The following is a 23,427-nucleotide window of genomic DNA, read 5'->3' as shown; positions in this document are numbered from 1 at the left end:
CAATTACAGGAACACTTTCAAATTTGGGTATCAATTTCCATACTTGATTTTTGTCGAATCGATCTAGCTCTTCCTGCATCGCTTGCAGCCAGCTTGAGTCTTTCAAAGCTTCCTCTATTTTCTTTAGCTCAATGTGAGAAATTAGTGCTATGTTTGCTTTCTTCTTGAGTGCTCCCTGGTTTTCATTCCCTCACTTGGATCTCCTATGATGAATTTTTGAGGATATTCAGGTTCACTTCTCCATTCATTTGGACAACTATATGAGTAGTTGATGTAGACATGTGATTTTTGACACTCCCCAAGATTTTTATATTTTAACATGTAAATATTTAATTTAGGCCTAATATCACTATTTCAACTAATTTTGACTTTTTACTTTATTACAAGAAAACGAAAATTACAAAAAAATAATTTCATTAATGTTTTGTAGTCATTTTAATCTTGAAAAAAAATACCAAAAATAGTATATTTTAACGGTCAGTCTTATTTTAATAGTTATTTTACTTGAGTAGGATTAATTAATAAATGAGATCGTATTTTAGTCTCGTTCGCAGGAAAAAAATAAAACTTGGGCTCGAACAATCCATTTTTAGGCCTAATTTTTGGACCTAGCCCTTAATTCTCAAACCCATAATTCCTAGGCCATACTCCTAACCTAATTCCTACCCCTATATAATAATACCTAATGCCTAAATATAGACCAACGCCCAAAAACACATCAGATCCCTAAGCTACACATAACAATCCGCCGTTTCTTCAGCAAAAATACAAAAAAAATGAAGACCAAAAAGCAGCCTAAGCCTAGATCCTAGGAAAAAGGCTGAGCGCCGTTCTTCAGGGGAGATCAGCGCCGCTAATACACAAACACCCCCTCCCCATCGATTTGATATTCTTCTTCAGAGAAGAAAGCCAAAATTCCATGGCTTCTTCCTAATAAAAAACGCCCAAGGAGCTAGACACTTGAAGAGGAGTAGCGCCGATTTGAACCAAAGACACGACCCCTCCCCCTCCTGAACTTCACCTTCTTCTACACCCCAAGAGACAGAAACAGCCCCTGAAACCTAGTGAACATAAGAGTTTTTCGCACAAAATAGCAGCTCCAAGTGACCCAGCGGTTGAGTTTCAATGGAGGTCGTTTTCGGGGCTGCCGTTGAGGTATCGAGTCGCCGGTTCTGTTCGAATTTTCTTTTCCGGTGTGGTTGTGGCTGTTGAAGTTACGGGAAGCCTTGATATCCCATTTCACCTAGGGAGACGGGTCAGTAACTTGGATTCTGTTTTCTTACTTTGTCAGGAAGTTTGGCTATATAATAAAAGTGTGTTAAAATATCAGTTAGTCCCTTGCTTGGTAGCCAATTTGAGGATGCAATGCTTGGTTCCATCTTTCTCCTTGTGTTGGTATTTTGCTATTAATTAAGTTATTTTCTATATCAGTGTAAATGGAATGGGATCATATAGCTATTTGTCTGTAGACCACGCAAACGTGCCATTTTCGTAGACTGTTTTTAGTTTGTTCCTATTTATATGAGAAAAAGATGCCTCAGATTCGTTTGGTTAGTAATCACTTATTTGGATTAAAGTTATTTCTCCCTTTAAATGATTCACTGTCTTCTCAATATATCGACGTGAAAATCATCCTTGAGGGTTGCGTGTGTAATCTTCAATCATGCCAAGAAATGATTTACTAAATTATCGTAGCTACGGGTACGATTCCCGTGACGTAGTTGTGATTTGTAATTTTTAAAATTCGGGTGTGCATTTTATGTAACCCGATTATAACGACTTCGAATAATAAAATATTTCGAAATAATTTGAGGCGTGCCATGCCAAATAAAACCCCTAAGCCCATCCCTCACAAAACTAGCTAGCTTTTATAGAGAATTTGAGGTGTGCCATTTTCATTAAATAACCCATGACCCTCATGTAATTAATACTCACTCTTTAAAAAATTGAGGTGTGCCATCAATTGAATTTTCCATGGCCCTCGCAAACTTTGTTATTAATTTGAACCTTCGTAGTTGCTTTAGGTGCGTTCTTCAAATTGACTTTCATTTAGTTACTAAATTCGGGTGTACATTTCATGTGACCCAATTTCAATTCTTAACAACGTTAAATAGAACGTGTCGCGAACCGCGGGTGCATTTCATGTGGCATGGTTCAAGGCATGTTTCAAATGGCGTTGAATCTTCCTAAAAGCGTTTTAAAATAATTAAAAGCGGTTCTAAAGCTAAAATGTACCATAGGCTAAAACATGTAATAAATCAGATAATATGCCAATTTTAATAGTTTAAGCGACCGTGCTAGAACCACGGAACCCGGGAATGCCTAACACCTTCTTCCGGGTTAACAGAATTCCTTACTTAGAATTTCTGGTTCGCAGACTTCAAAAGGAAAGTCGAATTTCCTCGATTTGGGATTTAAAATAAATCGATGACTTGGGACACCAATTAAAATATTCCAAGTGGCGACTCTAAAAAAAATTTAATAAAATAATCCCATTTCGAATAATGTCACTTAAATTGGAAAAACTCCCTTATACCCCTCTCGGGTAGTAAAAAGGAGGTGTGACAGTTGACTCCTTCGGAGGTTCTGGTGGATTGTTGCTGGTTTCATTAGTTGAATCTATCACAACATCAATCTGTTAGTCGACTCTTGAGATTTGCTTGTCTCCTGAATTTTTTTGAGCTTGATCTTAATCACCTGCAATAATTCCTTTCTCGGCCGAAGAGTTATTTTCATCAAATATAACATGTATTGATTCTTCCACACACAGTGTGCGTTTATTATAGACTCTAAAAGATCTATTGTTTAATGAATAACCCAGAAAAATACCTTCATCACTTCTTGGATCGAAATTTCCAAGATTGTCCTTACCATTATTGTGAATGAAACACTTACTTCCAATGGGTGAAAGTAACTAATATTGGGTCGTTTAACTTTCCACGGTTCATAAGGTGTTTTCTTCAAAATATGACTTATAAGACATCGGTTGAGAATGTGACATGCTGTACTTACTCCTTCTGCCCAGAAGTGATTTGGTAGTGAATGTTCTAGTATCATAGTTCTTGCCATATCTTGCAGGGTTCTATTTTTCCTTTCAACGACTCCATTCTGTTGGGGTGATCTTGGTGCAGAGAAATTGTGAGTATATCATTGATCATTACAGAAGTCTTCAAATGCTCTGCTTTCAAATTCTCCTCTATGATCACTTTGGATTATTGTAATCAGATACCCCTTTTCTCTTTTAACCTTCTTATAGAAAATCTCAAAAAAATTCAACGCTTCATCTTTATGGGATAAGAAAATCACCCAAGTAAAGCGTGAGTAATCATCAATAATAACAAAAGCATATCGTTTTCCTCCTATGCTAGCAGTTCTAGTAGGCCCAAATAAATCCATATGAAGCAATTGCAAAGGTTTAGAGGTAGATACAATATCTTTGTTTTTTGAAAGAGTTTCTAGTTTGTTTTCCAATTTGACAGACATCACATATATGATTTCTAGAAAAATTTAGTTTGGGTAAACCGATGACTAACTCATACTTAGAAAGTTTTCTATCAAATGCATGATTGCATGACCAAGTTTCTTATGCCATAACCAAAGATCATCTGATATGGATGTTAAACAAATATGACCATCTATATTTTCAAATCCATGAAGAATATAAATATTTCCATACCTTTTACCTAGGAGGATTATTTTACCTGTCTCTTCTTCAATAGCACAACCTGTTTTCTTGAATTTTACCTCATACCCTGAGTCGCATAGCTGACTTATACTCAGAAGATTGTAGTTAAGTCCATCAATGAGATAAACCTCAGTGATATCACAGTTGTTATTGAAAGCGACTTTTCCGGTACCGACTATTTTTCCTTTTGAATCATCGCCAAACTTAACACTTCCTCCATATATTTTTGTAACTTCCTTAAATAGGTTTTTATCACCTGTCATGTGACTGGAACATGCACTATCTAAGTACCATTTTCCTTTATGACTCCTCCTGTGGTGTTCCTCCAAGACATAGTGACTACTTTCTTTTAGGTACCCAAGCTTGCTTGGGTCTTAGTTGGTTAGTATTACTTGACTCAGAATTGTTTTTGGATTTCCAAACCCAACCTGAAACATTTGATTTACGAAATCGACAAAATGAATATCTATGTCCACTTTTGTTACAGTAGTGACACGTAACTTCTGATCCATTTTTGGATCTTTCATTAGTGTTAGTACTAGTGGACTCTATTCTGGCTGGTCCTTCTCCAGATGACTTGTAAGTTGCCTGGTTTGACATGACAAAACTATGACTGGTGGATTTGCGCATGCCATTGAGTTGCATTTGCACTTCCTCAAACTTTTCTTGAAGTACTTCTTTTTCAATTTCACATACTTCATGCTTGAGTTTCCAGTCTTTAACTTCTTTGTTGAGTCTCTTTAGTTCATTCATCATTTTTTGAGCCTCTTTCAAAGTAATGTCAAGAATATCCTGCAATTCATTACACCTTTCACAGTTATAAGATCTTACCTTGCTTGTTTCACCTCGTGCCTTGAAACAGTTCCCATTGTCATCTTTGCATTGATCGTCCGAGGTGTCCTCATCTGTCCAGCATCCTGAAAGTTTGTTCATGTCGTTTTCCAGAATTGTCATGAAGCAAAGATTTGCTATTTCTTCGTTTTCTTAATTGTCTTCATCACTCCAGGTTCCAAATGATTTGTTCTTGTTGAAGCCTCTGGAGATTTTTCTTTTTAAATCTGGATACTCAGCTTGAACATGTCCAAATCTTCCATACTCATAGCATTTTCCATCATTTTTGTCTTATTCATTATATTGTCCGGATCGCCTAGGTGGCATCCTTCCTCTTCTCGCATGCCTGAATCTTCTCATTAAACCATCCATGTTTCTTGACACCATGGCCTTTGTAGAACGATCGTTTTAATATACATAAGGCTTTCTACCCCTTTTGGATTAAAAAGTTAATCACATAAAAATTTGTTATGCCTTAGCATGAGATAAATCTGTATTCATATTCCTCTGTTTTCGAGGGCTGGTGATATCGAACCCCTTTGATTCGTAATGCCTTAGTGTGAAATAGAGAAAATGGTTTGAGAGTTCGAACAATTCGGTACCCCTTAGGATTTTCAAGGGTTGATGTGATTGAAACCCTATGTAATTTTGTCGAGGGTAGCCTTTTTAAACTGGTTTTATGAAAATATTCGAAGGCCTATTTTATTATGAAATTTGGACATCTCCGAACCGTATCAAGTTGGCTGTTGCCTTTAGCTTGAGATTTGCCTCTTGGGCTCGTTTCCTGTTACACTCAAAACTTATTCGAAGTGTCAGTCCCCGAGTGGGGCGGACGTGGCCTATAAAATCGAGGGTTGCCTTTTTAAGGTCTTACGATCTCGAGGTCCTAGTAATTCGATCATGTCGATTTTTGGACGGCAGTCCCCGAGTGCGGGGTTAGTTGTTCGAACTTTAGTTATGATCGACCCTTGAGCCAGTTTCCACAATATATCATAAGTACGAAATTGTAAAGTAAAATTTTCTAAGGCATGAAATATTTGGCAAGGAAAAAATACTTCTCTTAACAGATGATTATACATGCGTACATGTTCGATGTTAGGGCTCGAATAATCTACATGGGCACGGTTCGTTCGACCGTTTGGCCCTTACAAAATTTGCCTATCGAGACTGTGTTGACACAAAGTACTTTACTTATAACATTCGAGGGTGATGCCCCCAGTATTCGAGGTTGATTTAAAGAAGCCTCGGATACTGTTAAATTGCTCTAAGTTAGAACGAACAATGGTTGCCTCGTTAAAAACCTTGCCGGAAAAACCCATTTGGGATAAAAACGGGTCTAAGGGAAAACGATTGCAACGCGTGCTTTCAGACCTAAGGACTTTGTGTTGAAAAATCCCTCGATGTCTTTGACCGAACACCTGCAATTGGTTAACATAAAATATAAATGAAAATGGAGGAGGTCATACCTTAGCAGTAATATCGTTTAAGGAGTGATACATTCCAGTTGTTTGGTAATTGCTCGCCGTTCATTGTGCCAAGTTTGTAAGATCCTTTGCCGATGATATCGAGGATCCCTCCTAGTTTGGGCTAAGTTTTCCTTCGTTCAGGTTTCGAGTGTTGGGGTGACTTTTCTCAAAACTAAGTCCCCAATTTTAGGTTGGCTCTTCGGTTATAATACCTTTTGTTGCGTTGGTTCTGTGCGGCCATTCGAACGAGGACGGCTTCCCATCTTTCATCTAGTAATTCGAGACTTGTATTCATAGCCTCATGATTTTACTCTTCCGTTGCATGTTGAAACCTGAGGCTAGGTTCTCTGACTTTGATCGGGATCAGAGCATCGGCACCGTAGACTAAAGAGAATGGTGTTGCCCCCATACTGGATTTCGACGTTGTACGGTACACCTAAAGAACCTTGGGCAGTGTTTCTCTCCATTTTCCTTTTGCGTCGGTGAACCTTTTCTTTAGATTTTGAATGATGGTCTTGTTTGTCGACTCAGCTTGTCTGTTCCCACTAGGATGATATGGCATTGATAAGATCCTTTTAATCTTGTGGTCTTCGAGAAATTTTGTCACTTTGCTGCCGATGAATTGCTTCTCATTGTCGGATAGGATCTTGGCAGGCATCCCGAATCGACATATAATGTGGTCCCAAATGAAGTCTATGACTTCTTTTCTCTAACTTTTTCGAAGGCCTATGCTTTAACCCACTTAGAAAAAGTAGTCAGTCATAAACAAAATGAATTGAGCTTTACCTGGGGCCGATGGGAGAGGGCCGACGATGTTCATTCCCCATTTCATGGACGGCCATGGGGATAAGACTGAATGGAGTTGCTCTCCGGATCGGTGAATCATCGTCGCATACCCTTGGCATTTGTCACATTTTCGAACAAACTCTTTTGTATCTTTCTCCATATCGGCCCAATAGTATCCCGCTCTAATGACTTTGTGAACCAATGACTCGGCACCGGAATGATTTTAGCAAGTTCCCTCGTGAATTTCCCGTAGAACGTAGTCGGTATCTCCTGGTCCCAAACATATCGCCAACGGTCCATCGAACATTCTCCTATATAGTGTTCCATCCTTGGCCAATGTGAACCGTGCGACCTTCGTGCGTAGAGTCCTCTATTCCTAAGGATCCGATGGAAGCTTTTCGTTCTTTAGGTATTCGATATACTTGTTCCTCCAATCCCAGGTTAGACTTGTGGAGTTTATTTCGGCGTGACCTTCTTCGATTACTGACCTCGAAAGTTGTACGACGGTCCCCGAGCTAAGTTCGTCGTCTTCGATCGATGACCCCAAATTTGCAAGGGCATCGGCCTTGCTGTTTTGTTCTCGAGGTACGTATTGTAGGGTCCACTCTTTAAATCGATGTAGAGACACCTGTAGTTTTTCCAAGTACCTCTGCCTTCGATCTTCTCGAACCTCGAAAGTTCTGTTGACTTGATTTACCACAAGTTGGTAGTCACACTTGGCCTCGATGACCTCTGCTCCTAAGCTCTTAGCTAGCTCGAGACCTGCAATCATGACCTCATACTTAGCCTCATTGTTAGTTGATTTTGAAGTTTTGATAAACTGTCTAATTGTATTACATGTGCGCAACTTCAAAACAATGCGTAGCCCGGACCCCTTAACGTTCGAAGCGCCATCCATGAAGAGGGTCCACACCCCCGATGATGTACCCGATTTTAATAATAGTTCCTTTTCGACCTCGGGTACGAGGGCTAGCGTGAAGTCGATCACGAAACCTGCCAAGATTTGAGACTTGATGGACGTTCGGGGTTGATACTCAATATCGTACCCGCTGATATCGATGGCCCATTTGGCCAATTGACCCGAGAGTTCGGGCTTGTGAAAAATGTTGCATAAGGGATCGGTGGTTACAACACAAATTGGGTGACACTGAAAGTATGGTTTTAATTTCCTAGAGGCGCTTATCAGAGCGAGCGCTAATTTTTCTAAGTGTGGGTATTGAGTTTCGGCCTCTTTTAGAGTTCGACTAACATAATAAATAGGGAATTGTGTACCTTGCTCTTCTCGAACTAAGACCCCACTTACCGCTATCTCCGAGACCGCTAAATATAAGTAAAGTTGCTCGTCCGCTTTCGGGGTGTGAAGAAATGGCGGGCTCGACAGGTATCGCTTCAGTTCCTCCAAGGCTTGTTGACATTCCGGGGTCCATGCAAAATTGCTCTTCTTCTTAAGCAGTAAGAAGAAACGGTGGCTCTTATATGAGGACCTCGAAATAAATCGACCTAGGGTGGCTATGGGCCCTATTTACCTTTGTACAGCCTTGACATTATCAACGACTGTGATGTCTTCGATTGCCTTGATTTTATCGGGATTAATCTCGATCCCCCCGATTTGATACCATAAAGCCGAGGAACTTGCCCGAACCGACCCTGAACGCATATTTCTCCGGGTTGAGCTTTATGTTGTACTTCCTTAGTATGTCGAAAGTCTCTTGCAAATGTTTTAAATGGTCCTCTGCTCGCAGGGACTTAACTAACATATCGTCAATATAAACCTCCATTGATTTACTTATTTGCTCTTCGGACATTCGATTTACTAGGAGTTGATAAGTAGCACCAGCATTTTTTAGTCCAAACGGCATTACGTTATAACAATAGGTGCTTTATTTAGTGATGAACAAAGTCTTTTCCTGATCCTTCGGGTTCATTTGTATTTGATTGTACTTTAGTAGGCATCGAGAAAACTAAGGATCTCGTGGCCGGCCGTGGCATCGATCATGCGATCGATATTCGGCAAAGGAAAGGAATCTTTAGGGCATGCCTTGTTTAAATCCTTATAGTCTACGCACATTCTAAGTTTATTTCCCTTTTTAGGGACTATAACTACGTTTGCTAACCATTCGGGATATTTTACCTCCCGAATAGATCCTATATTGAGAAGTTTTGTTACCTCGTCCTTAATGAATGCATGTTTTACCTCAGACTAGGGCCTTTTCTTTTGTTTTACTGGGCGGAACTTCGGGTCCAAGCTCAGTCGATGCGTAGTGATCTCCGGTGGGATCCCTGTCATATCTAGGTGCGACCAAGCAAAACAATCCATGTTATCTAAAAGGAATTGAACAAGTTTTTTCCTAAGCTGGGGGGTTAACCCCGTGCCCAGGTATACCTTTCGATCGGGCAAATGCATGATCAGTATGATTTGTTCCAGATCTTCGACCGTTGACTTTGTTGCATCAGGATCATCGGGGATTATGAAGGTTCGAGGTATCATATAATCATTATCCTCGAAAGTTTTATGCTCCTCCGATCGGGCTGAGGCCGGTGACATTGGTTGCTATTTCACTTCTTGCTTTCCCTTCGACTCTGATCCCTTTGTTGATGAAAGCGCCGATACCGGTACTACTTCGTCGATTGCAAACATTTCTTTGGCGGCAGGTTGTTCACCGTACACCGTTTTGATTCCTTCTGATATTGGGAACTTCAGGACTTGGTGAAGCGTCGAGGGCATTGCCCTCATGTTATGAATCCAAGGCCTTCCGAGCAGCGCGTTGTACCTCATGTCACCTTCGATCACATGGAACTTTGATTCTTGGATAGTCCCAGCCACATTTACTGGCAAAATGATTTCCCCTTTGGTGGTTTCACTTGCCATGTTGAAGTCGTTAAGTACTCGAGCTGCGGGCACGATTTGATCTTGGAGGCCGAGTTGCTCTACGACCCTTGATCGAATAATGTTTGTCGAGCTACCTGGATCAATCAACACACGTTTAAATTGAATTTTATTCATACAGATAGATATTACCAATGCATCGTTGTGAGGTTGTTCGATCCCTTCTATATCATTGTCGTTGATAGACAAAGTTTCTTCTGGCAAGTAGTCTCGAGTTCGCTTTTCCCTTGTGATTATCACCTTGGTGCATTTAAATACCGGCCCTTAAGGAATGTCGACTCCTCCAACAATCATGTGAATCACATGTTGTGGCTCTTCTTGCTTGCTATGTCTGTTTGAATCTTTGTTTTTGAAGTGTTTCTTGGCTCAGTCACTTAAGAATTCTCGAAGGTGACCCTTGTTTAATAGACAGGCTACCTCCTCCATCAATTGTCTGCAGTCTTCGGTTCTATGATCATAGGTACCATGGTATTTGCATATTTTATTAGGGTTCCTTTGAGCTGGATCAATCTGTAAGGGTCTAGGCAATCTAGTATCTTTGATCTGTTTAATGGCTGATACAATACCCGATCCATCGATACTGAAGTTGTATTTTGATAGTCGTGGTGCTTCTATGGGCTCGGCATGTTTATCGAATCCACTTTTACTCATGAGCCCTCGGGAGTTATGTCCTCGATCATTCCTTCGATCATTTCAAATGGGATTACGTCCTGGGCCGCTCTTTCTACGATCTGTGATGTGTTGGTACCGATCTCTGTTAGATCGGGGTTCTTTGTCGATGTCCCTTTGAATTCTACTGATATTCTCAATTGATCATCCTTGACCCTAATCTTTGACTGGTACCGATTATTGACATTGACCCAGGTCATAACTGGATATTCAATTAAATTCTGCTTTAGTTGTCGTGATGTTATCGAACTTCGTTCGTTCAAACCTTGAGTAAAAGCTTGAACACCCCAATTATCTGTGACTGGGGGTAGGTCTATGCGTTCTATATGGAATCGAGATATGAATTCCCTCAACATTTCGTTGTCCTTTTATTTCACTTTGAAGAGGTCCGACTTCCTAGTCGCAACCTTTATTGCTCCGGCGTGTGCCTTCACGAAGGAATCTGCGAATTGGGCGGCAAATTGTGGTACCATATCATTGCCCCTTTCGATAAAGTTTCTCCAAACTTTTTCAATAGAACAGATTCAATCTCATCATCTTCTAAGTCATTTGCTTTTATTGCGCATGTATAAGAAGTGACATGCTCATTAGGGTTGGTGGTTCCATTGTATTTGGGAATTTCTGGCATGCAGAATTTTTTCGAGATGGGCTTCGGAGCCGCACTTGGAGGGAAAGGCTTTTGCACGAACTTCTTCGACTTCAAACCTTTTAGAATCGGTAGTTCTCCCAGTATTTGGTCAACCCGGGAGTTGTACGTTTCTACCTTTTTGTCATTAGCCTCGATTTTCTTTTCACCCGATTCAATCCGTTTAGTGAGTTCCTCGAGCATTTTTATAATGGCAGGGTCAGTCCCTTATTCATTGGCGTTCGATCTCTCCGGTACAGGTTCGACTCCATGAACAACTTCTTGTGATGTTTCGAGCTCAATTCTGCTTGGTGCTCGATTCTCATTTTGGAGTTGTGCTATCGCAACTTGTTGAGTCTGCAACATCTCGAATATCATTCGAAGGCTAATTCCTCCTTCTTCGCTGCTCTGTGAGTTCTGATCGGCTGCTCGAGCATCTCTGCGGATGCTATTTTCAGGGTCGACGCCCAAATTCCCATTAATGGCAATATGGGAGCTGACATCGACTGGGTCTATGGCCGACCGTCCATCGGAGTTGACTGGAGGTACTCTGTTTCTCTGGACGGCTATGTTTTCGTTCTCGCCATGAAGACCAAGTCCTGTCTATGTGAGTGGGTGCTACTTGAGAGTTTGACATGTTGATTCCTAAAATCAAAGACACTTACGAGAACAAGCGTGAAGCAGTGTGTGTTATCAAAATTAATACTAGGCAATCACTATTATCCTTAGCCCCACGGTCGGCGCCAAACTGTTTACCCTTAAAACTAGATAACAAATAAACTTATAATGTGGTTTTAAGGACACATGATTTTACCTAATACCAATTGATAAATGTAAAGATTAGTGATAGAAATTAACAATAAAGTGAAGCAAACCATTTTTGAGACGAAAATCAACCCTCAAGTTAGAATGCCCTCAAACTGATTGATACCAAAACAAGTAAAAATAATGCAAGCTGATGAACAAGAGAATATAAACTAAAAAGAGTACTATATTGCTTTGATATGAGAAAATCCAAGTGCTTTACAAATGATCGGAACTCCTCTTTATATAGTAGAGGAATTCTAATTATGGTATAACTCTAATTACATAAGAAAATCCCATGATTAGCAAATTAACCATCCTTGATTTGATCCATTCCGAGATTTCCACCATGATCTTTGACTAGTCATGGATATCTCGCCTTTCTGTTATTATGCTATCTTCGAACTTGCTCGATGTCTGTCTTATTTGGTCTCAATCACTACCGGCCTCGATCTTGACAGGTACCTCGAATCTTAAACTCGGTACCTTGTCCTCGTGCCTTGGTCTGATCTATCACGGGACCGTTCTTCGATCCTTCACACTGGTCTCGGTAAATCAGTAAAATCGGGTGGGCCTGATTTTAACCGTATATAACACTCTTATTTTACTCACCTCAAAAATAGAACCACGGATCTTTGTTCGCTTCTCCACTTTTTCAAAACGCGTGGTCAGTGTGCTACGCTATCCGTTATCTTAGGGACTAGAAGTTTTAATAGGGCCATTTTTAGTTTGAAATCACTATACGAACACCGTCCTCTTGCAAATCCTGGCCGATTGACAAATATTTATGTAATTTATTTCTATTTGTCCAAGTTGTAGTAGATAAAAATATCTTATACTGATGTTGGTGGAAGGTAATATATATGCACAAATTTACCAAGACACGATTATAAATAGATAAATAAATGAACACCATCCTCTTACAAACAATAAGGTTAACTTGTCAACTCCTCTATTTGGTGGTCCCAATTATTTTAACATTCATTTGAACTTTATTTCATTTTGGGTTTTGTAATTCTTTTAGCAAAATTTATTGGATTGGTTTATTAATGGACTATTTTTTTCTTTTTTATCTTCACCACTAATTCCACTCCTATTTTTAAGGAAAAATGGAATAATTTCTTTATGTTTATAGAGAAAGGGAACTGTTTACCCTCAAAATCGGATAACAATTGAATTTGTAATTGATTTAAGAATACGTGGATTAACTTGACACAAAGCGATAAATTAAGTTTCAATTGAAATAAATAATGATAAAGTAAATTTGAAACACACAACGGGATAATCTCAGTCTTGGAAACTAGATGCCCTTCGATCACTATCAAGATACAATGGAATAAGAGCTTAGAAAGAGAAATAATAATATATTTCTTTGGAATACGTGTTACCGTGTTACTTGAACTGTCAGGCCCCCTTTATATAGTAGGGGAGTCCTGCTTTAGGTACAACTCTATAAAAGGTAAAAGATCTTCTGATTAACTTATTGTTGGTTTCTTATAGATACGTGCCGAGATCCCCGCCGTGATATCCGGCCGGCCACGGATACTTCAGCCTTCTGTTGGTTATGCTTGATCATCCGATAATCTTCCTCGAAGTTGTTTGAGGGTAAGGATCGATTTTGGAACTACAACCTCGATATTCCCGAGGGCAGGAGTCGTGTCCCCGGGTTCTAGCTCGATGGGACTTTCGGCTTGATTTTGGTTCCTTGCCATCACATCACGAGCCTGGATTATCTTGTTAGAAATCGGGTGCATCATGAGTTTGATTTTACCCGTATACAGATTGTCCCCTCGTTTCTCGAAGGGTAAATGACGAGAAACGACATGAGCTTTCGATTCCTTACTTCGATACCTCGCGACAGAAACGACAAAATAAACAAAACGTCTCGTCAGTCAAGTCTTACTGGCATTAAATGCTCATCAATTGTAGGTCAGCCACTCCTGGATGCGAACTGTCGTTAAAAACTATAAATACCCCCTCATTTGTTCATTTTAACTTTACATCCAAACCTTCTACCCTCGCATCTTCGAAATTTCGATACTCTCTAGCAATTATACTCAGGTTTATTTGGGATCTTTTGCAAGAACTTTCTTACATCTCCATCTCAAGCCTTTAACTTCCTTTCTTCCTCCATTTCTCCTCCATTTTTCAAAGAAATGGCAAAGACCTCCAAAACCGTTCCCCAAAAAGAAACACTTTCTGCTTCGCGGCCGGCTACTGAGGCCGAAGAAACTGTTTAGCGTACTGTTGTTGATGAACCAGCACGGGAACCTCCTTTGAAAATGTTCATCCCCAGAAGATGCTCGGTAAATAATGATTTTACGGTTGAAAACCCCTCTTCCTTACCGGGCCGGTGCGAAGACTTCTCGAGATACATCTATTCGATTACCGAAGAGGTCCTCCCTGCGGTTTGGATAGATTGCAACTGGGCCAAAAAAATGATAGTGGTCCCTAACCCCGAGGAGGCCATTACCACCCATGTCGAGAGAAACCTGATTGTTTACACTTATCCCTTCATATTGGGACCGGTGGACTCAGTCGTCATAGACTTCTGCAAGAGGTACGAGGTGTGCCTCGGTCAGATCCATCCTTCAATGTAGAGGATCAATCCTCCTCTAGTTCTTCATGAGCAAAATCGATGGCTGCCGGTTCACCGTGGATTACCTGCTTCACTTGTACAGTCCCCGACTATTCCGAGGGGGGTTGATAAAGCTTTTGCGCCAGGCCAGCAAAGCCTCATTCTCTAGTATCAATGAGGACCAGATTGAGGCTGGCAAGGTCATTTTGTCCGGGTGAGGACCTTAGACCTAATTCCGGCTGAATGCATGCCATTCCCCGAGAAGTGGAATACAAAACGTAAGTGGAAGTTCCCTTCAAATGTTGATTTTTATGTTTACTTCCCCTTTTCTTATTGATGTTTGTGATGGTGCAGTCGTTGTTCGGGTTCCAAATGCTATTCCTCGACTAGAGAGGTGGGTCGAGGGCATCGTTTCTCAGATGCCCTACTCCGAGCATTCGTGGCGCAAACACTCGAAGGGTCGTTGGGAGGCACGTTCCCATGGTAAGATCCCCCTATCCAATAAGGCCATGTTAGGACTCTCCTTTAACTATTAACTCCTAATTCTCTTTACTTTCTATCTCAGGTTTGCCTAAGGATGTTGAGCTCAGGCCTCCGGTTGGTGACGAGGACTTGCCTATTGAGTCTCCTGCACCGGGGCGGGCCGGAGAAAAGAAAAGGAGGAGGGCTCCGAGCTCCTCAAGCTCAGAGAAAAAGAAACCAAGGAGAAGGCTGGTCCGCAAGCCAAAGGAAACCTCCAGCTCTCGAGTGCTTGACTCGAACTTACTCCACCGGCTCAAGGACGAGTCCGAGGAGGATGAAATTTTAGTGGCCCGAGAGCCATAGGCCCTGGAGGAACGGGTGTCGATACCTAATTTTTCCCTTATATTTTTAATATACATATATGCTTTCAAAATAGTGCATATGCACCATCACTTTATTTATGAACATATGTAAGCATTTTTTCATAATTTTTCTATAATTTTTGAAGGCTTTAAATCAATTTATTCTTGCATTTTTATTATATAAATATTCAATAATTATCCTTCAAATTATTTTTATGATGACTTAATCATCTAAATTATCATATACACTTACATAGTGTTAAAATATTTTTAGTGCATTTTTCATAACTACATTTGCATTTTTCAAGCTAAATTGCACATCTTTGCAATAATAGCCCATATTAGTGTATAATTACTTTACTTATGTAGAAAATGATCTTTTATATTTTTAAAATGTTAAATAACTATTTTAAAATCATTTTAGTGCACAAAGGATATTTTTTGTACTGGTTTATCATTTTTATAATTATTTATCAATTAAAATTGGGTATTTAACTAATAGCTATTTTTAAGCCATTTTCGGACCAGCCCCATAGCCCAATTACCTAAATACCTACCCAGACCCTTGGGCCAATCCTTAAGCCCAATCCAAACCACCCTTAATTCCCAACCCAGTCTAGAACCCGATCAAATCTTAGCTGTTGATCAAAAGTGATCAACGGCTCACAATACTCCACCCATTTCTCCTTATATCCCCACCCTTAACCCTAGAGACCATTTTGGTCAGCCAGCCGCCTCTATACGCTCTCAAACCTTCTCCTCTCTTCATCTCTGAAACCCTAGCGCCGTCACCCATTTCCCCTCTGATTCCAACCCAGATATGGAATCAATCATTGATTCTCTTACCTTATCGACCCCTTCTCGCAATTGGCTACCCGTTTATGGTATCACATAATTGCTTGCCTAACATGGCAGGCCAATTTCTCTCATTCTGAACCAAATCTTGTTTGGACCTTTGCTTCTTTCCATCTATGTTCATTCTTGTCTCTTTATGGTATGAATCTCTGAAATTTTTCTCGATTCTTTACTTACCCTAAAACTAGGGTTCAGATCTTTCTAGATCTGTTATGGTTCTCCATTTTTTTTTCAAAAAATATTTTTCCTTTAATATTTCAGTATATCTACCTATGTGCATCTTTATCATGATTTTTCATTGATATTCCTGACTAATTTTTATCTTAAAAATTAGGGTTTTTGATTCTTCAAAATCGAACCAAATCTGGTTCAATTTTTAATGTCTCCGTTTATCCGTCTCTGTGCATCTTTATTATAGCTTTTTCTTTGATTATTTCCGCCACTCTAAATTTAGGGTTTTCGATTCTACTTTTCCTTCAATGATTCTGTTTCTATGTATCTTCATTACAACTCTTGTCATTAATTGTTGACTAATTTTACTTACCCTAAACTTAGGGGGTTTGCGATTCTTCAAATCTATTTGATTCTTTAATTGCTTGATAAAATCTCTATCTACATGCTTATACGCGTCTCTTTACCTTTGGCTTACCTTAAATAGAGTTTCGAGTTTTCTTTCCTTAAATTAACTGTTAGATGCTTTTCTTAATTGATTATTGCCATATTTGTGTGCCCTAGTCTGGTGCTATTTAAACCCCTCCCCCATTCCCCTTTAGGCAGACTAAGAACTCGAGTATTCCTCACTACTAAAACTATATACTATTATCATTCTGCTTTGATTCCTGGCCGACTGGAAGCCAAGGCTAGAAATCTTCTATTGTTTGCTGCTGTTGATAATCATTGTTGCATTACTAAACTTCTTTCTGTTTCATCTGAACTAGTAAGTTGTTGAAGCTCTTTTTCTACTCATTCAATATGTTACTTCTAATTGATTGGTTTTTTTCTGTATTCTAGACATGTTTAACTCAGTAAATTGATTGATGAAATCTGCTTAATTATGTGTAACTTGAGACTGTCTTTTAATATTAAGTATGTTTTGATACCTTTCCCAAAAAAACTAGTTCATCATGTACACCTTAGTCTGTTGTTAAATCTGTTAACATGTTATCTGATTCTGTATTCTCCATGCTATAACCTCTTTATTAGTTCTAGTTGATAACTAATATGCTTCTTGACTCATCAATTGATCAATGAACCCTTTTTCTATGATTTGTCCTAATCTGAATTCTGCACTGAAAGTATGCTCATGAGTTGGTCATTATCAGTTTATGACTTCGTTTATTTTCATACTTATGTCAAGTCTGCTTACTTTCAATGTGTTTGTCTCTGTTCTATGTGTGATTCTATCCCTAAATATGCTTCCCAATCCTGTCTTGCACTCTTCTGAATTCTAATTCTTTGCTGGCTAAAAGCCAAAGCAATCTAGGCATTGTCCCCTAGCCTCCTGGTGTGAGCACTGCTCAGGGTTCCTATGAGACCCTCGTGAACTCTAACGCACCAGGATTTGGTTCATAGTTTTCCTTGAACTGTTCTGATCATTCTTCTCTAGTGTGAGCACTGCTCTGGGTTCTTGAAGCCCTTGGGAACTCTGGCACACTAGAAATTTGGGTTCTGTATGCTTATCTTTGAAATATGGGTGAATCGCTCACCATTGGTCATGTTGTACCTATGAACATGGGCTATGGAGATGCTGCGAGTTGAAGGCCTGGTTTGTCCAGGTGCATTTGGGTCTATTGTAGGCTTCCTATAGTTTATATACTTTGTAATTCATTCATTTGATTGTGGTCTGTAATAACGATTGGGCACTAATGAATTGGGAAAACTGGATTTAGTTTTAACGTATGCATGGGAATGGGTAGAAATTCTGTCTATAGGTGTTTGCTTGGCCCGTTCTACTATTGTGTTAGATAACCTGCCTATAGGTCTTTTCTGCTATTATATGTTAGATGACTTGCCTATAGGTATTCACTATTCTTGTTAGATAACCTGCCTATAGGTTTTACTTTACGCGAAGAAATGTTCTGCTAATTGTGTGCTGAAAACTTGTCTAGATGTTCACTATGTTGCATGATAGATAATCCGTCTATAGGGATTTTACTTTGGCTCAAGTAGGTTCTTTGAACATCCTGTCTAGTTCGTTGTTATGTGATTAGATACCATGCCTATAGGAAATACAATAACTAAGTTCAACTTACATTGCAGCATGTTCAAATCTGCTTCTTCAGAAATCATGTCTAATTAATTGTCACACTCGCTTAGTTCATATGCATGTCTATAAGAGCCAATGGTAGTTTCAATCACCAAGGTAGAACTCATGCCTATAGGGATAATTATTATTTGTGCCAGAAACTAAAATTGGAACTCTGCATAGCGTCTCGCTAAATGCCGCTAGAAAGCATGCCTATTGGAGTAACTAAATAATTCTGAGCATTTTTGTTGTCACTACTGTCAACTACCGAGTAAGTCACCTACATAACATGCCTATAAGTTCAAACGCTTTAAATTGTAATCAATAGGCAATTACATAGTCACCTAGAAATTGTTTCTCATAGACTGCTAGTATAATTAAAATCCAGAATCATATAGAGATCATGTCTATAGGACCAAACAACCTTAACTGTTAAAATTGTCGATACGCCGACCTGTTTGCGTGCATTTACTGCCTAATGTGTGGAGGCTAAATTGAGCCTTTATCTTCTCTTGCATGAAAAGTCCAACTTATTTTGTATGTCGCCTAGTTTTACAATTTTGAGCAACCTAAGTTGAGTCTAGAACCATCCAAAATGGAGGTCCCAACGCCTCCAGGACCACAGGTAAGGGATGGGTAGTGCACGCATAGGATACGAGCTAGAAATGATTAGAGCGCTTTAGGTAAATAACTTAAAGATAGTAATTGGGTAGCAGGAGATGATAGTCTATGCCCGCTGAATAATATGAGTAACACCCCGTCTTGTGGGAGTTACGAAGTATTATTTATGTTTCACGGGGTGATCCTTTAGGCTAAAAAACTTAGGACCCCGCATCCCTATTAAATAATTCCCTCGCTTCTTTATCAGACTAATTCACATAATTGAGTTCGGCCGGGACCCACAGTTGTGGACCTCGAAGAGTGACTAACACCTTCTCTTCGAGGTAATTTCGAGCCCTTACCCGATCTTTGGTGACGCAAATTAGTTAAACAGAGTTATCTGCAAATAGGTGCCCTAACGCACCTTAATCCGTTAGGTGGTGACTCTCTCTTTTAAAATCCTTCCTTACAAGAGTTGTCAATGTCGAAACCCGATTTCGCGAGAAAAAGGGGCGCGACAGCATGGCGACTCTGTTGGGGATATTTTTAGGCTCTTACCATAAAAAAACTTGATCTTTGTGAATTAGTCTTCTCTGATAAGCGTGTCTTTGTTATTTTGCTGTTACCTGAGTCTCCCGCTCCCATTTTTCCCTTTTATTGCTACATGCACATCCTTTTCCCCATTTCCCCTCTATATGAACTCATATGCGATTCTTCATTTAATTTAATTACAATATGTGTTTCCCCTTATTTCCTAATCATGTTCACCTGCTCCATACTTTTAATTTTGCTATATCATGTCTCTCCTCAATCCTTACCCCTTTATGTGCTTTATAACAATTCTTTCATTATGCGGGCTAACTTCTCCCTGTTTTTGTTTCTTTTATGTCTTTACGTTCATTCAATACTGCATTTATTGCTTTCAACATGTGAAAATACTTGACAACGTATTATTTTATTTATGCATAAAGCATGCTCCGCATCATATTCCACTCGTGCGTATTAATACCATAGCGGCACTTGATGAGTGTTCGCGCTCTTCCTAAAATCACCCTTTAAATTTGGAAAGGCTTATTTGCGGTAAAACTAGTCGATCAACGGTGAAATCGAAGGTTCCGAGCCTTTTCCGCTCAAGTTGTCCGCTTGAGGGTACCAGTCTAGACTCTTCTAGAAACCCCATTCTTAAATTAGTTGTGCATGCATCATGTCTAAACCTAGTATGAGTTAGAACACTTGTCGCGCCCCCTTTTTCCTCGCGGAGTCCGGGTTTCGACATTTATTGGGAACAACTCATTTCCTTTTGGGAATTGGGTATGGGATTTGAAGAGTTGCCACCTAACGGATTTAAGGTGCGTTAGGGCACCTAGAGCAAATAACTCATGAAACCGGTTTGCATTACCAGAGATTTGGGTAAGGGCTCGAAATAACCTTGAGGGGAAGATGTTAGGCACCCCTCGCGGTCCACAACGGTGGGTCCCGGCCGAACTCAAATTATGCGAATTAGTCTTATAAACAAATAAAGCAAATTAGACAAATTGGTATTATATTTAAAACAAGGGGTGAAAGGGGTCCTAGGATTTTTAGCCTACAGGATCACATCTGTACAGTGCTTGGTAATCATCCCCAAGTCGGAGTGCTACACATAGCATTAGCGCACAGGTCATCATATCCTTTACTACCCAATTACCCTCCCCTTAATGGTTATATAAGCGCTTTTAATTGAACGAACTCTTTGCACGCATTACCCGTCCCTTCCTTGCGGCCCTGGAGGTATTTAGGACCTCTAATTTAGGCAGTTCTAGACTTTCCTAAGGTACTTAAAGGAGAAAAATCTAGGCAACAATCAAAACAATTAGGACTGTCAAGTAAAGAACAATTAAAGGGGCTCACGTTTACCTCCACAAATAAGCAAACAACAGCACGTCTCAAACAACAAGATTTCAAACATTTCCAAAGGTCCTAGAGCAGGATATCTAGGTGAGCAAATAGAATGTATGCAGCATCGTGTTAAAGCGAGGTGATAGAGACCTAATCAGTTTGCCTACTGATTTTGAGACCAGTTGAATCTGGGCAGTTCACGAATAACAAAAGCGTAATTTTACAGTTTGCAGGATTTTAGTCGCCCTACAGGCTTGCCTAGGCGTGTAACAGTGATGTCCTATGAACATGGTATCTAGTCATTGATCAGAAGTGCAATAAACCAGCAAAAACAGTTTTAACAGGCAGTTTGAGTTCATTATGTCCTATAGGCATGCTGTCTAGGTGCATACGTTACAGAACAATTTTTATACACATTATCTCTATAGGCATGACACCTAAGTGTGTAGGCTGCTTTTTTTAAAAGTCTTATGGACGTAGTTGCTACTGAAGAAACTGATTCTGTACGATCTAGATGTAGTCATAGTATTTGGGCGAGGGTAAAAAATCCTGAAGCATGGTTTCTAATGCACATAAGAGAATAAACATGATTATTAGGCAGAGTTAATAGCAACCCAGTACAAGGATTTCTAAACAGGCGTGACATATGCACAACTTTAGAAAACAGAAGTTTTAGAACAAATGATATAATGCACCTATAAACATGCACAAAAATAATCCCCTAAGTATGGTTTCTAATGCAAGTAGACAATCATAATGATCCTAAGAGCATGATTTCTACCCGAGCAAGGGTACATACTTACTGAAAGCAGAAGCACATAGGATTGGCTAAAACAAGAGTAAACATGTTAAAAACAAGGCACATAGGTTCACTCGAACAGAAGTAGACATGCTATTGCAGTAACATATAGGTTGAACAGAGGTAGACATGCTTATTGTAGTAAAGACATAAGTTTGCTTAAGCAGAAAAAGGGCATGTTGATTATGAGGAAACACACAGGTCAAACTGAATAGCAATAAACACAGAGTTTAGTGAACATGCTGATTGGGGGAAATAATCATGAAGCACAAGATCTAATGAAATAAGTAGACATGCTAAGAATATGGCACGTAGTTGAATTAAATAACAGTAGACATGCTGAACAGGAAAACATGCAGGTTCAGAAGAAAGGCATGCTGATTGTAAGAAAACACATAGGATTAATTGAATGGCAATAGTGAGAGCATACCGGTTAAGGAAGCAGAAGCAGAAGATAAAGTAGGCAGGATTCAACAATCTAGTCTTGGCTTTCAGCCGACTAGACAAGCAATGAACACAAGTACCAGAGAGAGATGAGAGCAAAGTTTGTGTATGAGTGCGTTTGTGAACTGTTGTTCGTGCTTAAAGAAATCAAAATGAGAGTTTATATAGCACTTAGTAAGGTAGGAAAATAAGGTGAAAAATAGATTAGAGTTCATAAACAAGATAATCAGAATAAATCAATCCGTTAATTGGGGACTTAACTCGATCAATTTCCACATAAGAATCCGAAAAGGACCCCCTTAAATTGGGGGAATCACTTAATGATTTTGATTGGGATTCAAATAAGGCAAACAAAACAATCATATACCATATAGGAGTCAATTAGATCCCTGAATCAGACCAATAGTCCAATTAAGGCAAGCAGTACTAATTAAAGTCACAAATAAGGAAAATAGGTAAATCACAGAGAAGTACTGATTTTAACGGGAAGAATTGGTTCAAATCCTTAAAAGAAATCAATTAAATAAAAATAAATCCCAAAGAATATTGGTTTTAACAGAAAATTGTTCAAGACTAAAGAATAGAGTTAGTCAATACAACGGGTTCACAAAAATGAACACAATAACAAAAAAGAAATGAAGGAATCAGTGTCACAAAATGGAGCATCTAGGGTTTAAACATATACATGAAAATTAATCAAACATGTAAAGAAACCATTTGTTTAACACTGAAAGGTTTAGAAAAAATCTTTGAAAAAAGTCTGGCAGGAACCCTAATTTCAGAGAGAGCAAATGAAGTTGAAACAATTAATTAAACCAAGAGATTTTAAAGGAAAATACCCAATAATACTCGAATCGCTTTAGATCTATAAAGATCTGAGGAGATTCGAACAGTAGTAAAACTAGGATTTTTAGAAAATAGTAGAGATGAAGAGTATCGGTCGAAAACCCATGGATTCGTACTAGAAACAAGAGGAAATCCATACTCACAAACGAAAGTGGCCTGAGACAGGCCGGTAAACAACTTTTAAGCCGAAACAGGTTGGGTTTCCATGAGATCCTCTCAAGGACTCATGAAATCAAGTAGCCAAAGAGTATAGGAGACCGGTGGTGGTCGGAGAATGCACACAAACACCATGGAAAGGAGGTCTCCGCCGGTGACGACGATTAGGGTTAGGGGTGAACTGAGAGAGTGTTGGAGAGGTTAGGGAACGAAGGCGACGGGAATGAAAGAATGAAGAGGTTTAGGGGGGTCGTTTGGGATTATTATGGTAAGTTTAATTGTGGACCATTGATCTAAAGATCAACGGCCACGATTAAACGGGGTTATTGGGTTGGGTAGGTTTAATTGGGTTAGGGTTGTTTTGAATTGGGCTTGGGTTTAATAAATTGGATTGGGGGGGGGGGGTGGGGGGGGTCTAGTTTTGGGTAGTAAAGTTAGGGGTTAGTTAA

At 39.5% G+C, this 23,427-nt stretch overlaps 1 protein-coding gene across 1 annotated transcript in view; it reads left to right on the top strand.

The window, feature by feature from the left end:
* Nucleotides 989-23,427, top strand: part of LOC109224451 — a gene marked incomplete at its 5' end in the record, with an annotated part of 40,412 nt that continues 17,973 nt past the window's right edge. The window contains one exon of the mRNA XM_019389032.1: nt 989-1,255. Coding sequence (XP_019244577.1) covers nt 989-1,255 — 267 coding nt within the window. The remainder of the gene's footprint in view (nt 1,256-23,427) is intronic.

This window comes from Nicotiana attenuata, chromosome 3 (assembly GCF_001879085.1).
Source record: "Nicotiana attenuata strain UT chromosome 3, NIATTr2, whole genome shotgun sequence".
In the NCBI taxonomy this organism is placed as follows: domain Eukaryota; kingdom Viridiplantae; phylum Streptophyta; class Magnoliopsida; order Solanales; family Solanaceae; genus Nicotiana; species Nicotiana attenuata.
This window is presented reverse-complemented; position numbering and strand designations above follow the sequence as displayed.